Consider the following 18,675-nt stretch of genomic DNA (forward strand, 5'->3'; position numbering starts at 1 on the left):
AAGTCACTAAAAACAAGATAGATTGTCTGGAAAGTCAGAATAGACAGAGTAAGTGTTCTAATGAGATCCCAAACAAGTTCTTTGAGTGAAAAATACCAGAAATGCAGAATAGATGCTCAACTTTATTGATTTACAGCTTAAATGAGAACATTTCACAAGACATTTCACATATTGTATGAGTGCTTGTTACTGCGTCTCATCTGGGTTTCATTCCTTATTCTGCTTCTTTCACCTAAAAAAAAAAAAAGTGCATTTAGAACCTCATAGTCATCATTTACAGATCCAGTAGTTTTCATACAGTAGGCAATAACTCTTTAAATTAACCCATTTTGAGTGGTAACCTACCTTGCCGACATCACGGCTCTTGGCTCTCATCTTGTTGACCTGGGACTCAGCAATGTCCGCACGCTCCTGCGCTTCCTCCATCTCGTGTTGCACCTTCCTGTACCTGGACAGATGGGTGTTGGCTTGTTCCTCCTGTGAGTGAGCAAGACATTTCACCAGTCAAAGTATTGCAGAGTAAATGTTTTCATACAGCTGTCAGGTTTAGGTGAGGTCAGTTCCTCTACCTTTTTAATTTAATTGTCAAATCATGCTACTATTTTTCTCGTGTACTTTTTGAACAGATCACATTAGGTTTCAGCAAGGAGCAAGGTTTAGAGCTACCAATAAAACCCCCAACCAAACTAAGCAAAACAAGACGGGACAGTTCATATTTTTCTATGTGGTGCCTTATCTGCTACCTCAATCATTGTGCTGCTATGGAGCGACAGTTTAGGGAGTTGTGTGACAAAGGTTTATGGGCGCAGCTCATGCTGATTGTGGAGTGAGGCAAAATTCTTGTTGAAATGATCCCCTGGATCTCGAGAGTCGAAAAATCAGAGCGTGTGAAAGGAACAATAAGATTGAACAGCTAAAATTGAATACCAAACTGGTTCCTTGCACACAGTGCAGGCAAAATAATGAATTGCCAATGAATCAGAAATAACTGAACTACATGTTCTCAACCCCTACACTAAAAATAGACCATGTTTCATCCAGCCAGTCTTGGATGCTGTTATAGCGTTGGCCCCAAGCAAGTTTGCACATTTGACTTGACAAAACTCCCACTAGACTCAATTGAAGGATGTGATAACTGCTCTTCCAAACCCTTCACTTACAAACATTATTTCAGTTACAAATGATTTTTTTCTCTTGTAATGAGACCTAAGGTAAGATTTGCAAGTGCACCGCAGTGAAAGCAGTGCAGTGACCTTATGCATTAATAATTCAGGTTAGCAGTGCAAGTCCAACATAGATGCAGCAATCTGAGAGCCTATATTTTACTAGTTGGTCAACAAAACATTTTGTTGAGGTAGCTGGCTGCTTAACAGATGCTATCTGCATCCCATCTCATGTCCCATGTCTGTTCCCTCTGATATTTCTAAAATGTAAGCTTTCATCCCATCTCAAAAATACATTCCCTCTGGTATTGGATATTGAGCATTTGACTTACAGATTCCTCAGCCTGCCTCTTGTAGGACTTCACTTTGAGCTGCAGTTTGTCCACCAGGTCCTGCAGTCTGTGGACATTCTTCTTGTCCTCCTCAGTCTGCAGAGGGTAAAGTAGGTTCAGAAGAGGTAGCATGCCTGGTTGTTGTTTTGTCCACTGTTTTGGGTTAATATGCATGAAACCATACCTGGTAGGTGAGCTCCTTGACTCTCCTCTCATATTTACGGACACCTTTGACGGCTTCGGCTCCACGTCTCTGTTCAGCCTCAACTTCAGATTCTAGCTCGCGCACCTTGAATCCAAAAATGTCAAAATAAATGTGTAACTATAACTATGTACAGAATAGCCAGAACACACTGGTGTTTTAATCATATATGCAACATTTTTTATTACAAACAGGAGATAACTGTATTATTGTCATTTGACAAGTACATTTTAAAATAGGTACTTATCTTTATTTTTCAAATCTGTAGGCTTAAAGCTTTTGACCTGAAGTAATTCATAATTGCATGTGAATTATGTTGTGTAACTTTGATTCTCTTAATGCTGTGCTTGCAATTTCCAAAGTGAGCACTTTGATTTGGATGACTGAAGTTGCCGCTGGTAACTTACCCTTGCTTCCAGTTTCTGGAGCTGTTTCTTTCCGCCCTTCATGGCCAGATTCTCAGCCTCATCCAGACGGTGCTGCAGGTCCTTGACTGTAATCTCCAGGTTCTTCTTCATCCTCTCCAGATGAGCGCTGGTGTCCTGCTCCTTCTTCAGCTCCTCTGCCATCATGGCGGCCTGCAGTTTTATACAGTTTAGTCACAGGTTTTCTATACAAATCATTTTCAACTTAAGGTCAATGTTATTTTTGGCAGCCAAAGCTCATAGATGGGTAGGTTTAGGCTAGTAGTACAGTAGAGTTTTCCTGCACAGTTATTGCTCCCTTATGCAAATCAAATTTAATGTATTACCCCATTAAAAAACGAGCTAATATAATACAGGTAAAACTGATATGAGTAGCACTCACATCTGTGATGGCCTTCTTGGCTTTCTCCTCAGCATTTCTTGCTTCCTGGATGGTGTCATCAACTTCACCTTGAATCTGGACAAGGTCAGCTTCCAGCTTCTTCTTGGTGTTGATAAGGCTGGTGTTCTGGACACAATGGGATATTTTTAGGTTGGCATGCAATTATGGTGTAATTCGCCCTATTGTCCGGTAAAATGAGAAAGGAATGATTCAATTAAAATAATAAAGGAATGCCTCATTGACTCACTTGGGAGTGCAGTAGTCCCACGCGCTCACTTGCATCGATCAGCTCCTGCTCGGCCACTTTGCGGCCCCTCTCTGTCTGTTCCAGAGCAACCCTCAGTTCTTCAATCTCAGCCAGCATCAGGTTGTTCCTGCGCTCCACCATGGCAACCTGTTCCTTCATGTCTTCCTGTCCTCTGATCGCATCATCCAGGTGCAGTTGGGCATCCTGACAGAGAGATTAATTAAGTTAATTGTGTATGAAAGCCTGAACATGTTGGAGCTGAGCACAGGTATTTTAGAAACATACCTTGAGCTGTCCTTGGACATTCCTCAGTTGCTTCTGGGCTTCAGCTGCCTGGCGGTTGGAATGGCTCAGCTGAATCTCCATCTCATTGAGGTCTCCCTCCATCTTCTTCTTGATTCTCAGGGCATCATTCCTGCTCCTCACCTCAGCATCAAGGGTGGTCTGCATGGCCTCAATCACCCTCTGGCTGTTCCTCTTGATCTGCTCCATCTCCTCATCCTTCTCTGATAACTTCCTGTCAATTTCACCCTTGACCTGATTGAGCTCAAGCTGTATCCTGAGAATCTTGGACTCCTCATGCTCCAGTGCTCCCTGTAAAATTGTGAGAAAGAATGCGTTTTGCAGTAATTGAGAAGCAATTGAGAAAATGTATATTTGTTAAAAGGGTTCAAGTAAGCAACAAATATGATCAATTATTGAATTTTATGAAACACTTTCATTGCCCAATATAAAATAATAATTCTCTATTATAACAGACTTAAAAAACACATTCCGATAAAACAAAACAATGTCAATGTAGCAAACCAGAAAATATAAAATTGAAACTGAAGCTACATTGCATTACATGTATGAAATTTGTTAGGGTGTGATTACCTCTGCCTCTTCTAGGGCTGTCTGGATTTCTGCTTTCTCAGTCTCCACAGTCTTCTTAGCCTTTTCCAGCTCATGAATGGTCTTTCCGCTCTCTCCAATCTGTTCAGTCAGGTCGGAAATCTCCTCTGGAATGACAATTGAAAACAATTTAATGATTGTAGTAACTATGGTTATTGCATGTGTTTACTAAGGTTGTGTTGAGTATGATTCTCAAATAAAATATCACATGCACATACGCTGCAGATTTTTGTTCTCTCTCTTCAGTGTCTCCAGTTGGTCCAGAGCCTCTTCATAGGAGTTCTTCATCTTGAAGAGCTCAGTGCTAAGAGAACGGGCCTCTTTCAGCGCTCCCTCCAACTCGGCCTGGCCTTCCTCAAACTTCTGTTTCCATTCGGCCAGAACCTGAATGAAAGACAAAACGCAGCCATTAATACCACTTCCAGCTGGCCTTCATTTTGAACCTGATAGTGACATACAACACAGTTGTTAATGAGCCCAGCTTTGGTTAGATTTACCTTATCGAAGTTCCTCTGTTTCTTGTCAAGGTTGGCAGCCAGGGCATTTGCTCTCTCCACATCAATCATGAGATCCTCCACTTCACCCTGCAGCCTCTGCTTGGTCTTCTCCAGAGAGGCACACTTGGAGTTGACAGCCTCAATGGACTCCTCTGCCTCCTGCAGACGCTGTGCAAGCTTCTTCCTGTAAAGAGTGGCATTTCATTTGGTTTGCAAGACTCTTTCTGATTGTGTGATATGCAGTGGTTCTATAATATAAAACTGTTTAGTTACTTGGCCTCCTCCAGCTCCTCAGTGCGCTGGATGGCATCAGTCTCATATTTGGATCTCCACTGAGCCACCTCACTGTTGGCCTTGGACATTCCACGCTGCAGCTCAGCCTTGGCCTCCTGCTCCTCCTCATACTGCTCCCTCAGCATGTCACAGTCATGGCGGGCTGACTGCAAACCGTGGGCCAGGGCGTTCTTGGCCTTAAAGTCAAAGCAAAGGTTAGAATGAATGAATAGATGTATTAGAGAATGCTGTGGAATTAAGAGTACAGTTCATGTTTATGCCTTCCAAGCCCTTGTTGGTTAATTAAGCTGTGAAATACTGTTATGTTTGATCAATCTGTTACCTTGACCTCCTCTTCAATGTGCCTCTTGAGCTCCTCAATCTGCTGTGTGTAGGCTTGTTTGCTTCTTGTCAGCTGGGAAACAAGAGCTTCCTTCTCCTCTAACTGGCGACTCAATTCACCTGAGTAAACCAAAGTATTGTGAATCTCCATCATATTTTTATTTCACATTTTGAAATCAAAAATCTATATTTGATATATGTACCATTTTCAGTATGAAGTCTTGCTTTGTGTGCGCTTGTGTCATTCAGCTGGCGTAAATGCTCATCGCTCTTGGTTTTCAGTTCACTCAGTTGATCTTCAAGGGTACGGCACATTTTCTCAAGGTTGCCCTGTTAGAAAAAAGTTTCTTTAAAACCCATCATGTTTGGTGAAAGAAACCATACACGTCTGAAGTTATGTGCGTAAACCTTCTCTTTACCTTTGATTTAGCAACAGCCTCCATGTTACTGGAGAGGTCATCAATCTCCATTTTGTATTCACTCTTCTCCTTCTCCAGTTTCTGCTTGACGCGCTGAAGATTGTCGATTTGTTCTCCCAGCTCTGCCACGCTGTCGGCCTGCTTCTTGCGGAGGGAGGCAGCGGTGGCTTCATGTTGCAGGGTGGACTCTTCAAGATCACGGCGCAACTTCTGGAACTCAGCTTCACGCTTCTTGTTCATCTCAATCTGAGCAGATGTGGCACCACCTGCTTCTTCTAGCCTCTCACTGATCTCCTCAAGTTCCCTGGAGAGATCAGCCCTCTGCTTCTCAACCTTGGCCCGAGCAGCACGCTCAGCCTCGATTTCTTCCTCCAACTCCTCAATACGAGCCTGTGGCACACAATAGAAAAAGGGGTTAGGATATACATGGAACTTTTGTCATGTGTAATACATGAACATTGGAGGCTTTGACAGAGTACCTGGAGTTCTTTAATCTTTTTCTGAAGCTGAGCACCCAAAGTTTGTTCATCCTCAATCTTGCTGAGAAGCTGGCTCATCTCAAAGTCCTTCCTGTGGAGAGAACACCATGAAAAAATAAGAATCTTTATAATAACATTTTCAGTCATTGTATTGATTTGAATCCTCCCTTACTTCTTGATCTTTTCATCTGACTGCTGCTTTTCATTCTCCAGATCCATTATGGATTCCTGCGCCAGTTTCAGATCACCTTCAAGCTTTCTCTTGGCTCTCTCAAGGTCCATGCGAAGCTTCTTCTCCTGTTCCAGAGAGCCTTCCAGCTATTGTAGGGAATACAGGTAAAAAAAATCTGTTAAAAGCCATAGGCATTATACATAATCATGTTCTCGCCACTATATAATTCTGGTTTCTGTTCCCAAGGTTTTACCTTTTGGTCAAGAGCCCTCATGTTTTACTTACATCATCTACTTGCTGCTCAAGCTTGGTCTTTGCTTTGGTCAGAGTGTTGACTTTGTCCTCCTCTGCCTGGAGATCATCCAGGGTCTGCTGATGTGCCTCTTGGAGGGCTTTCTTCTCTTTTGATAGCTTGGCAATAGTCTCATCCTGAGAGGCCATCTCTTCAGTCAGGTTCTTCACCTAAAGGGATTCATGTCACACCGTGTAAGAGAGATGTCACATCGCTCCAAAAACAGAAACACACAAGCACTATATTGATGAATTGTGAACCTTGTTTTCTGTGGCATGTTTCTCCTTCTCCACTTTGGCCAAGGTGAGCTCTAAGTCATCAATGTCTTTCTTCAGCTCAGAGCATTCATCCTCCAGTTTCCTCTTCTTGGCCGTGAGCTCAGCATTGCTTTCCTCCTCATCCTCCAGTCTCTCATTTGTCTCTTTGAGTTTTGCTTCAAACTGGATCTTCGCTTTGATGAGTCCCTCACATCTTTCCTCTGCATCAGCAAGGCCCTCACTTTCCTTGAATAAATTCAACATTTCATGAAATTCTTAAGCAGGAAGCAATTTGTGATAACTGTTATGACAATAGGTGAATTACATGGCCAACTTACAGATGCGACAGCCAACTGCAGGTCATTCTTTTCCTGCAGCAGAGAGACCATTTTCTCCTCAAGCTCCTTCTTCTTGGCTAATGCCTTTGCCAGATCCTCTTTGCACTTAGTGAACTCTTCCTTCATGTTGGACATCTCCTTCTCAGCTTCAGCACTCTTGAGAAGTGGCTTGATCTTGAAGTAGAGCTTCATCCATGGCCAGTGTTTCACATTCATGAATGAGCGCATGTTGTATTGGATGGAGTAAATGGACTCTCTGTGTAAAACATGATCAAAGTGAAGTATTTCTGAAAAATACAGCAGAATTGTTTACTTGAAATGAAGTATTTGGTTGATAGCAGATACTGTTATAATTCAATGTTTACAGAACGTCATGTAGTAGTACACAGAAACATTAGAAAAGTCTTTTTATATGATGAACCCCCTGAAATGGGTTACATAACATGTACCTCCTTTCCATCATTTTGACAAACTCTCTTCTCATGAGGTAGCCACGGCTGAGGGCCTGAGTCATGGTCACCAGCGTTGCCAGTTTCTCATCACGCATCTCCTCCAGGGTACCCAGCAGACCAGCTTTGAAGAACACCTGGAGGAAATCATGGAAATCATTCAGTGAATAATAAGACATAACGTCCATCATATGATGAAGGAACAAACTCATAAATTAACAGTATATACTCTGTGTGTGTGTGTGTGTGTGTATGTGTGTGTGAGAGAGATATAAACTACAACGTGCCATGCATATTCAAGAATGTATAACACCACAGGGAGGTGTCATGCATTTTTGTACCATATATGCTCAGGCATGGAGCGATTTGTATCTCTGATACCATAGCAACAATTAAAACAATATTTAAGAAACTTTTAATCATCACAAGTTTAAAAGTACAAAAACTGAAACTACTATACCCAAATCTGCCCCTTTGCTCCTCTGGTAAGGATCATTTACATTTTAAGCTCATTATCATTTACAGAAATGCAATTCAGGCCTTTCAGTTATCTTACCTTGGTGTGGCCAAACTTGTACTGAGTGTGGTCCACATCAATGGAGCCCAGGAGCTTCTCAGAAGCTTTCTTGTTGTCAATGAACTGTCCCTCAGGGATGACACTGGCATTCAGTACCTTGTATCTAAAAGAAAATACTGCCGTTTTTAACTGGAGACATTGCTATGAAGTGTGCTTGATTGATAGTCAGTCATGGATTATTGTGGACAATAACTACATTAAATTATAGCAACACTGTGGTCTATATACTCATGTTTTAACGAGGTGCCTAACTTACCTCTGCTTGAAGTCACCATAGAGAATTCTGCTGGGGAAGCCCTTTCTGCAGATTCTGATGCCTTCAAGCACACCATTACACCTCAGCTGGTGGATAACCAAGAAGTTCTCCATCAGACCTAGAAAACAAGAAAATATGTTTATAATTCATCAATCATCATAATATATACAATGATACTGTAAATGCAAGATATTGTGTCTCACAACACTACAATGTAGTTACTGCTACAAGGATTTATACTATTCTGTTTCTTGGATTCTTTTTTGACAAGTTGAGCTTATGGGGCCTTAAGTATAGTCCTTACCAGGTGTCTTTGATTCATTAGGAATCAAGCAACGCACAAAGTGAGGATGTGTGCTCCTCAGGTTGGTCATCAGCTTGCCCAAGTTCTCCTGTGAGAGGGGAGGAGGCAAAATATAGAAATGGGAAGCTGTACAACACTTTGTTACATTAAATCAATCAATCTATTATGTGAACATCACATGTACACATTATGGTAATATTACACAGACACAGTGATATCACTGCCAACTATTCTTGGATAACAGTATAGTTTCACTTGCATTCCTCCCTTACCCTGAAGAGAGCAGACACAGTCTGGAAGGAGCCACCCTTCTTCTTGCCAGCCTTTTTGCCACTCTTTGCAGCATCTGTTTGTACATGACAAATGAAACAGTTGGTTTTAATACTATTTTGAAGAAAAATCAAGAAAAGTTAAGAAAAATCACTTTTAGTTACCTGCTTGGAAACAGCTTTTGATAAGGAACTATGATTTCTATTTTCGCATTTCCTGTCAAATTGAGTGTCTTTGCTATTTTTGAGAGATTTATTCTGATCAACCTTTTTTTAGATTGTGACTTACAATGAAGACTATTTTCGTAAAATCAATCAGCACAGCCTTACCATCAGGTCCACCGTGGGTTGCATACAGGTGACACAGCAGTTTGACTGAGGACTTCTGGTACAGCTGTACTACAGAGTCGTTCAGAGGGTCCTTGTTCTTGTCCAGCCAGCCGTTGATGTTGTAGTCCACAGTGCCAGCATAGTGAACCAGGGCGAAGTGGGCCTCAGCCTTTCCTTTGGCAGGTTTGGGCTTCTGGAAAGCATTAGCTTTGCCCAGATGTTGGTCATAGAGCTTGTTCTTGAAGGTTGTGTCGGAAGCCTTGGGGAACATGCACTCCTCTTCAAGGATGGAGAAGATGCCCATTGGCTGGTGAAGGCAGAATTATTTCCATGAGGAGACATCAGGGGTAACAGAACATGTTTGTGTCTGTCGATAATAAAGGACATCTCACATACCTTCTCAATAAGCTCAATGCAGGCAGCCAAGTCCATACCGAAATCAATGAACTCCCATTCAATTCCCTCTTTCTTGTACTCCTCTTGTTCCAGCACAAACATGTGGTGGTTGAAAAACTGTTGCAGTTTCTCATTGGTGAAGTTGATACACAGCTGCTCCAAGCTGTTGAACTGAATGTTTGAGAAGATACAAACTTTAATGTAATGTGATTAAAGCCATCATATTGTGATATTTCATGCTAAGGAATTTGTGATAATATGACGGGGCACCGCCACTCACATCAAAGATTTCAAATCCAGCGATATCCAGGACACCAATGAAGTAATTTCTCTGTTGCTTTGTGTCCAACATCTCATTGATGCGAATGACCATCCACAAGAACATTTTCTCATAGACAGATTTGCACAGAGCATTAACAGAGTTGTGGACCTATTAGTGTAATGAGAAAAAGAGATAAATTCCATATTTGAATGTGTTATATTCTGTATATTTCACTATTGTTTCAGTACTGATGAATCAGCAAATTGTATAGTGTATTATAATATTTGAGTATTATACAAAAATATTTTTCATTGAGATACATTACCTGTGGTACAGTCTGCCCCTTGGTCACAAACTCATTTCCGACCTTCACTCTGGGGTAGCACAGACATTTCAGCAGGTCAGCTGAGTTCAGGCCCATGAGGTAAGAAATTTTATCTGCCACTGAAATGAAGAGAATCAAGGTGTGATTATTCTACATGTTAAAATCGTAGTCAACCACAAAAAATGTAATCAGCATAACCATTGCATAATTCTCTTAGCTACTTTGACGTTGGTGCATTAACGGAGCCAATGTGTTGCACTTACCCTCAGTGCCATCTGGTTCAGCCTGCTCCTCGCGCTGCTTTTGCTTAAACTTCATGTTCCCGTGATGCAAACAAGCACCAGTCAGCTTGTAGATGCCCAACTTCTCATCACCAGTGAAGCCCAAGATATCAATGGCAGTCTACAATGAAAACAAAAAATGTTCATCAGAATTCATCAGAGTTTTCAGCCTGGATTTGCTCAACATCATCATTTAAGCTTTATTCTTCAAGTGTCACAGGTGTCATGGGTCATTCTTGAATTCACAATAATTGCTGGGTTTCTAAGGAAATGCACTAACACCTGAATTAATTTTCAAGACAATATTCAGGACAAATAATGAGTGAAGAAGAAAGCAAAACAAAATTATCAGTTGGAATTCACGACAACCTGTTTTCACATGGAATTAAAATATGTAGTCAAGATTTTCTCCGGTGACAATGCAAGAATTAATGTTTGAAGGGGTATCTGCTAGCCAGTCAGGCTGCTGGGAAGTCAGGGTGAATGATTACAGTGTACTGCAAAGTCCTGTATAGCAACTTTGTTGCTTCAGAAATACTGGTATAAAGCAGCATTTTTTGTGATTGATTTGGTGAAGACAAATCACTTACATCTGTGGCAATGAACTCCTCCACGTCATCTATACTTTTGACAGTGATTTCACCTTGGCTGATCATGGGGTAATCATATGGGTTGGTGGTAATGAGAAGACCCTCTGTAATAAACAATAATCAGTTATACTGAAAATTGCAAGTGTTATTCACAGAATTAAATCTGTTGCAGAATGACAGATTCCACACCTAGCAGTTCAGGTTTGTGGCCTGTCATTAGCTGGTAGAAGATGTGGTAGCTGCGCTCAGCTGACAGCTGGAATGTTACTCTTGACTTTTCCAGCAAATCTGTGGGAAGGAAATTGCATTTTCATAAAAAGGTTTTTACAGTAGTATCCCTTGCTAAATTGATACAGTGTGTCAGGTAGAGACTTACAGGTTTCAATATCAGCAGAAGCCAGTTTGCCTGTTGTACCAAAGTGGATTCTGATGAACTTTCCCTGAAAAATTAACAAAATGAAATTTTGGGATTAAATGCCGCATTATTTCAGCACTGTTAATGTAAGGAAGTTTGAACTTTAAATATATCTTCAAACTTACAAAACGGGAGGAGTTGTCATTCCTCACGGTCTTGGCATTACCATAAGCCTCCAGCAGGGGGTTCGCTGCAATGATTTGATCCTCCAGTGATCCCTACAGGAGACACCAGACACTTCAGAAATGTGCAACAACAGTTAATGTTCCCAAGATATTTGCACATTTCTAGAGACTCCCTCTGACCTGCATTTTGCTAGCTGCTTGTTCCGATTTCTTTCCAGCCACTGCGATTGTCGCGAAGTACTGGATGACACGTTTTGTGTTCACAGTTTTCCCTGCACCAGATTCTCCGCTGTGGAAGAACACAAAGAATATTGCTTTTCATTTTTACAAACATTTAATTTTAGCTTTCTTTTAATCATGTTTTTGGAAATGTACTGTATGGGGTACGTACGTAATCAGAACGGACTGGTTCTCACGATCTGCAACAGGAAAGATTGGAAATATGTTATATTGATACACTTCTTTCATTCTTATCCTTTTTCTTTTCAAATGAGAAGGACCTTACTCAACAACAGATTACCCTCGCTTTTTAAACCTGACTCATCCCACGCTGTTCGTAATCAATACACATGATTGAGGCTATTTGTATTCAAATGGCTGGTACTGTTCAGCTGGTGAGATTGATTCCGTTCTCAGCAGGATTCTACATTTGGAAACATTATTGGCATTTGGCAGACGCACTTATCCAGAGCAACGTACAGTTGATTAGACCAAGCAGGCGACAGTCCTCCCCTGGAGCAATGCAGGGCTAAGGGTCTTGCTCAAGGGCCCAACGGCTGTGCAGATCTTATTGTGCATGTCCCAGTCATTTAACTTAACCACTGCACTACAGGCCGCCCAGAAACATTTGTTTTGGGTGCCAATAAATCATTCCCATATTCAGTTAATCTGTCCTGCAGCACCAAAGTTGTGTGTTTCAAACAAGCTTTTGTTATATCTTTCTAACTGTATCCTGTTGTTTCACAACTGCTGTTTTGTTTTTCATACCATTCTCTGCGAACTGAGAAACAAATTCACTTAGATTTCCTCCCCATTCTAACATTTGGTCTGAGAAACAGCTGAACCTCTTGGCCATGGCTGCATGCTATTATGCATTTAGATGCTGCCATATGATTAACTGATTAAATATTTGCATTAACAAGCTGGTTTACAGGTGTACCTAACTGAGTATCTACTATTGTAAACCTGTATTTTAGAGTAACTTGAAAATGTGTACCAGAAGATATTCGTACCAGTGAGCATGAACTGATAGGCATTGTCAGAGATGGAGAAGATGTGGGGTGGGGCTTCAATTCTCTTTTTGCCTCTGTATGCTTCTACAACAACAGAATCGTACACTGGGAGCCACTTGTAGGGATTCACAGTGACGCAGAACAGCCCAGAGTAGGTCTGAAACAGTGACAGTAGATACATTATGTGCAGGAACACATTCATTTCTTTGCATTTTGTAAATGTATTAAAGTGTTTTAGAGGAAAACTCACATAGATCATCCATGCTGCATAGCGCTCTTTGAGGTTATACAGCACACAGGGCTCATTGAGGTGGGTCATCATGGCCATGTCCTCAAGCTTGTCAAACTTGGGAGGATTCATTGGGTGGATGTCATCCTCCTTGACTGTTATTTTCTGTGAAACAGAAAATTTAAGTGGTTATTAATATTATTATTATTATTATTATTATTATTATTATTATTATTACTATTATTATTTTCATTATTATTATTATTATTATTATTATTATTACAATTATTATTGTTATTATTATTATTATTATTATTATTATTTTTATTAGGGCTCCAAGCACAGTGCTGGAACCCTATTGCATTTGTTCTGTTTTTTATTATTATTACTTTCCGCCCGCTTTGAATGATTATATCTCCCAAACGTTTTGGTGAAAACTCTTGTAACTTGCTAGGCATGTTACGAATATGTGGACTTGAGGGCTATTAGAATATGACACCAGTTGGCCTAGTAGTGGCTTTATAGAGCACGTTTGAAAATGGAAAAATTTGAAAAGCCATAACTTTTGAACCGATATTTTAGACAATGAAATGCTAAAAAAAATCTTTCTTCTCATAAAACGTACATCTGATTGATGTCAGATTTGGTGGCTATCAGCTATGGCCTATTCCCGAAGTAGATTGTGAGGAAATTGTTAATCCATCAAAAACTGAATGGCTACTGAAATTGACCCATGTGGGCTCCATTTAAACAGCTGTAATTAATTCCAGACAGCTCATTCAGCCTTGATCATTTTCTACATCGAAGGCAATGAACAATACAAAACTTTAATGTACTCAATAGAGAATTTTTATAGTGGCCGCTATAAAATAATTGGTAATTTAGCATTTTTATTTTGGAAAAAATACAATGTAAAAATCTTCACATGAAGCGTAAATCCAATCAATATGCCATTTGGAACAAGAACACTTTGTTTAACCGGCTATCTAAATTGCGAAGGAAAAGTTTCAAAATGATAGCCAATCATATTTTCATATGAAAATTAGCATGCAATGCTAAGTCAGAATTGTAAGCCATGGCTTGCCAAGGGGGCACTAGGGGTTGCTGTAGCTCCATAATTAATTTAGCCGTCATTGGCCTTCTCCAGCATTGCACTCTGTGCTTGGACCCTGTTTATCGCAGCTATTATTATTATTATTATTATTTTCTCTACTTACTTGATGCCCTTCCAGAGTTTCAACGGTGGCTTTGCCCCCCTCTCTGCTAACGAGTTTCCCCTTGAGGTACATCTCCTTGGGCTCAGCCACAAAGTAGGCCGTTTTGGCATCAAAGGGTGCGTTCTGGGCCTCGATTCTCTCCCTCTCAGGCTTCCGGAGGAAAACGGCTGCTGGCCCGAAGACCGCCATCTCTCCATCTGTACTCATGATGGCAGTTTACTGAGGAGAAACAAAGTAAATGTTCAAGCAACTGAAGCCAACATTTTATGGAAGTGAACTCAAAAGAATTCAGTCACAAAGACAAAATGAACAAGATGGCCTGTAACATAGTGGTTTTTAAATATGTACCCAGTAAATGCTCAACTATACCTGGTAAAAAGGTATAGAGGGTTGAGAATGTTTTGGGTAGAAAAATATATAAATGGCTCTCTTCATTTTCAAATGAGCTCTGAGCTCAAATACAAATACAAATATCTTGGGTGAATATAGGTGGGAAAAGGGGGGGGTGGGTCAGGGATTCTTCAGATGTGCTGTTAGGCTTTATTCCTTTTGTTTGTTAAAGCAATTTATGTTTAGGCCTACCTCCTTCAATGCCAAGAGAAAAAGGTGGTCTTTGAGTGCTGAAAAAAACAGTTTTCCATTAATACAGTATTAAATGTAAACTACATGTACGCTATTTCGTAATTTGCTCAATTTCAAGGGAAAACATAAAGGCCCGCTATTGGCTTTTTAAAATGGTTGAGATACTCAGGAATATGCTGATATGCTTATGTCTTTATGTAATTTCAATACAAGTACCACAAATACTGTATCAGTTTATGTTTGTTATTTCTATTTGACATTACTCTTAACATAATTAACTTATCCACAATCCCTTTGGGCTTCATACTGTACATTGTAAGCTGCTCCAATATCAGAGTAAATCTCACTCACCTTGCAGGGTGCCAGTCAGTCCCTGGGGGTATGAGGGTGGCATCTTTTATAGAGAGGGATTTGTCTTCACTCAGCAGAACTCAACCCCTCTATTTGGTCATGTATCTTTACCCTTCCTGGCTATCTAGTGCCCATAGCAGTAGATATGATATTATTTTTATCTTCTGATAAATCATTGGTATTTCTTAGTTAAAATAATATTACATGGGGGTTCATAATAAATTATAGGAACCTGAATGGGAGAAAACTGGGAAGCAAAAAATATAATTTTAATACATATTGTTCTGTATAATATTTGATTCATGATAACATATATTTTGTCCTGAAGTACAGTACAGTATAAAACTTTTCAAATGTATGAATTTTTATTTTTATTTTTTTATTGTACTTGCTACAATGTACTTTCTTTTCTTTTTTTTCTCATATTTTGGATTTTTAATGCATTTAAAATATTTGTAATGGGTGGCTTCATGGTATAAACTTAAACTTTTAAAGATTGAACTAATATGCATTTTAGTGGAACTGCCTTAAAGAACATGGGAGCCAAGTGTAGCTGTGTAGAGATTATTAAATTAAACTGATATAACCACTTGCAGTGCTTACAAGTAGCAATACTGGGAGTGACAATTCCCAGGACATTTACAAATAATGACACCTCATGACACCTCAATGAAGATCAATCTTGTTCCTCAAGAAATAAATCGAAACATTTTTACTTTAACATGCCTTGTTAACAGAACTTATCTATTGCTTTACAATATATTAAATACTCATTGCATTATATTTTAGCAAAAGGTTTGAATTAACTGTTCTTGTAAGCTGGTAACATACTAAATAGTCAACTATCAAAATTCTACTTGACCCCCATAGATTTTTCTTAACAAAAAAAAGAAATAAGAAAAATCCCCCAATTTGGATTGCCCAATTATATTTATCAGCACTTATAATTATATATAATTGCTACAGCCTCTGCTGCCAGTTGTAGGTGCCTGACAAGACTCCCTCCGCCCGTCCCTGCCCCAAGGGAAAGCTAGAGCCAACTGTGGCCTGCTCTGCAAGACTGCCAGTCATGGTTTGTACTGGCACTCTTCTTGTACACCAGTGCCCAGTACATTGCATTACCATAATGGCATTTGGCAGACGCTGTTATCCAGAGCGATGTACCACAAAGTGCATACCCATAACCAATTTACTAGTGATTTAAATCATATATAAGTACAATATATTTACATAAAGCATTCATCATCTGATCATTTCAAGAAACATGGAATCTGCAATATGCCAAGCTGCATCAAGCAAATGTTATTCAATTCCTCCAGGAGGTGTATACAGTGCATGGGACTAAACAAGCTTGGGAATAATGCACAAAGCACTCCATTATTTGTTAAAGAAAATTATGAAAATATACTTTTTTATATAACCCAGAGGATTTCAAATGTAAGACAGATGGTGATCTGCGTAAGAAAATCCAGACATTTCCGTACTCTTGTATCATGTGTATTATGAATTCTGGCAGGAATGAGGAGCCTAGTTTAGTCTTGGAGAAGCAGTGAAATGTCACTGGTGTACTGTTGCAGGTCTCTTGCATGCCTTAGAGTTTTTGCATGAAATAAAACTTCAAATCAAATCCTTGACCTCAGCAGTACAGACGTCAGCATTTCCAAAATGTACCTTATTAACCCTTCAAAATGTGTCATACCCCCAATTTTTTTTCCTGGGTATGCTGGCTTTTGTTGTTCCTAAGCACCTGATTGATCTATTAAAGCGGTTAATTACACAGTTAACCACTGCATTAAGCCTTTTGTCCATTCATTTTCTCATGTTGAGTAATGTTAAACAGGACAATATTCCACTCTATCCTGACATTTTTCATCACCTTCCTCTGACTCTACTGTAACACCAGCATTTAAGATGATGTAGCTCATCATCCAGTTGCATTTTCCATTGAGAAGATTTCACTGAAGTTGGTGGAAGATAAATCACATAGTTAGTTTGTCCATACAGTAATGAGCCTAACCTTTTGTTTATTTACTTTCCTGTGAAAACAGCCATTAAGTGCAAGTTATTTATTTTTCAGTGTCAGAAAATAATGCATCAAATATATATTTTATACAACTTTCCACAATAAACAGCAAGAATATGTACAAATCTTTTAGTGCAGGGGTACCCAACAAGGGGCGATCCTTTTTAGGACTTTGTACCAACTTCTGGTCTTAATTATTTAATTGACTCAATCATATCCTGTCTGATATGTGTATGAGTACCAGCTACAGCTGGAGACTGCAAGTCTATCCTAAAGATTTTACTGTGCCCAAGTACAGGAGTGAACCAGCATAGTCTATAGACATTATAGACAGAAAATTAACAGATTAACCCTCCTGGACCTGAGTTGTGCACCCCTGTTTTAGCGTTAGTCCATCCTTTGCCTTTATCACAGCTTGCTTTCTTTTTGAGAGACCTGCTGCTTTTAAAAAAAATAAATCTGCAGTGATATCAGTGCTTCTTGTAAACATCTCCAAAGTTCAGTCTTAGATGTTGGTTGCATTTTCTTCTTCTGCCTCAATCCAAGTAATCCCAAATGCATTCAATTTTTTTGTTGTATTTATCAGCATCCATGAGTCAAAACCAAATCTTGTCATCCAACCCAAAACTGCACTGATCCTCCACCATGCTTGACTGACGGTTCAAAGAGTCTTTCATAGCTTTAGTGGTGTATACACTGCTTTCATCTTTAGCTAATTGTTTTCTGGTTTGTTTATTTCCTTTTCTCAGTAGTGGCTTTCTGGAAATGTGATAAATGCAAGGGTGGTCTCTGATTTTTGCACAGTACAGCATGGCTATGTATTTTTTTAATGGTATAACTTGGCTGTGTTGTGCCATTAACTTTTATTTGCATAATTACACATTGTGGAGAAATGCCACAGAAAATGAATACTCGGGAGTGAAATTTGAAAGCATTTAAATAATATGCACTGCCAGATCAGCAGATTCTGTTTCATGCTAGCATTGGCTTCAATAGAATTTTTTAATTTTTAATTTTTAATTTTAAAATACACTTAAAACACTACACCAGCATCACATTATTCGTTTTTTTAACCAATTCATGTGTCTGGGTCTAGAGATGTTCCTGTGGGAAATGCTACAAACTATTTTTATACAGGGTTTTTGATATTATAAGGCACCTCTATTCCCTGGATAAGATCATATCCAAACATGGAATGGGAACGAACATAGAGAAGTGCTGACGCATGTTTTATTAAAATGATGCGCTTGATCCAATAATGTGGGTCTATGAAGATGAAATACTGATGCAGCTGCTCAGGGTATTGCTATTTGCCAGGATGTGCTGTGACATTTACTGTCGAGTTGGGTTTAATGTGCCCACAGTATTCCACCCCAGTGCTCCTTCAGCTCTGACTATTGCTGCACAGTTCACTTTAGAAGGTTTATCGAACAGTAAGTGAATTTATACTTGAAATTACCCAGTTTAACTAATTGACTGAGTAATTGCATGATCTTGTTATCTTTGGACACCCATTAACTGAGACAGCGCAAATGCTAAAGATTGTGTGTGTGTATGTGTGTATGTGTGTGTGTGTTTCCATATTTGAAAGCTGCAATTATCTGTATATTATTTGTATATGTTCATTTATATTCTCAGATGAGATTATTCTCATCTTTTCTGATCCTGATAACTATATCTTTAAATGTATTTGGCATATATTCCACTTTTGGGAGGGATAATCCTGTGAATATATCCTTCTGTAGCTA

General features: G+C 39.6%; 1 protein-coding gene and 1 long non-coding RNA gene across 23 annotated transcripts in view; one reads left to right on the plus strand and one right to left on the minus strand.

The window, feature by feature from the left end:
• Nucleotides 1-18,675, plus strand: part of LOC133109589 (uncharacterized) — a 187,890-nt gene that overhangs the window by 5,208 nt on the left and 164,007 nt on the right. For 8 of the 22 annotated variants that reach the window (XR_009704740.1, XR_009704742.1, XR_009704749.1 and 5 more), the window contains exon 1: nt 17,319-18,360. The exons of 1 other annotated variant lie outside the window; for it this stretch is intronic. This is a non-coding gene — a long non-coding RNA (uncharacterized LOC133109589). Of the gene's footprint in view, nt 1-17,318; nt 18,361-18,675 lie in introns of those variants that run through there. 13 more of the 22 variants (XR_009704754.1, XR_009704753.1, XR_009704759.1 and 10 more) reach the window with 9 other exon arrangements.
• LOC133109567 (myosin heavy chain, fast skeletal muscle-like) lies at nt 110-14,591 on the minus strand. The gene is made up of 40 exons (XM_061218938.1): nt 14,554-14,591; nt 13,972-14,190; nt 12,776-12,919; nt 12,526-12,682; nt 11,685-11,712; nt 11,474-11,582; nt 11,294-11,386; nt 11,130-11,193; nt 10,943-11,041; nt 10,754-10,857; nt 10,146-10,284; nt 9,883-10,001; nt 9,576-9,725; nt 9,296-9,466; nt 8,900-9,206; nt 8,573-8,646; nt 8,301-8,388; nt 7,997-8,114; nt 7,720-7,843; nt 7,164-7,300; nt 6,715-6,970; nt 6,380-6,622; nt 6,113-6,289; nt 5,828-5,973; nt 5,656-5,746; nt 5,177-5,566; nt 4,961-5,087; nt 4,759-4,877; nt 4,416-4,612; nt 4,143-4,326; nt 3,864-4,029; nt 3,628-3,752; nt 3,037-3,345; nt 2,752-2,955; nt 2,505-2,630; nt 2,105-2,275; nt 1,680-1,784; nt 1,496-1,591; nt 346-477; nt 110-232 (listed from the first exon to the last, which is right to left on the minus strand). The coding sequence occupies exons 2-40, from the start codon at nt 14,176-14,178 to the stop codon at nt 215-217; spliced, it is 5,814 nt and encodes a 1,937-aa protein (XP_061074922.1). The 5' UTR covers nt 14,179-14,190; nt 14,554-14,591; the 3' UTR covers nt 110-214.

The sequence above is a fragment of the Conger conger genome, chromosome 14 (genome assembly GCF_963514075.1).
Source record: "Conger conger chromosome 14, fConCon1.1, whole genome shotgun sequence".
Taxonomy (NCBI): domain Eukaryota; kingdom Metazoa; phylum Chordata; class Actinopteri; order Anguilliformes; family Congridae; genus Conger; species Conger conger.

Coding starts and splice junctions, on each gene's coding strand:
- LOC133109567 (XM_061218938.1), bottom strand. CDS start 14,178: ATGAGTACAGATGGAGAGATGGCGGTCTTCGGGCCAGCAGCCGTTTTC. Junction 11,387..11,473: donor AAGCAGCTAGCAAAATGCAG/GTCAGAGGGAGT, acceptor TGTCTCCTGTAG/GGATCACTGGAGGATCAAAT. Junction 4,878..4,960: donor AAGACTTCATACTGAAAATG/GTACATATATCA, acceptor TGGTTTACTCAG/GTGAATTGAGTCGCCAGTTA.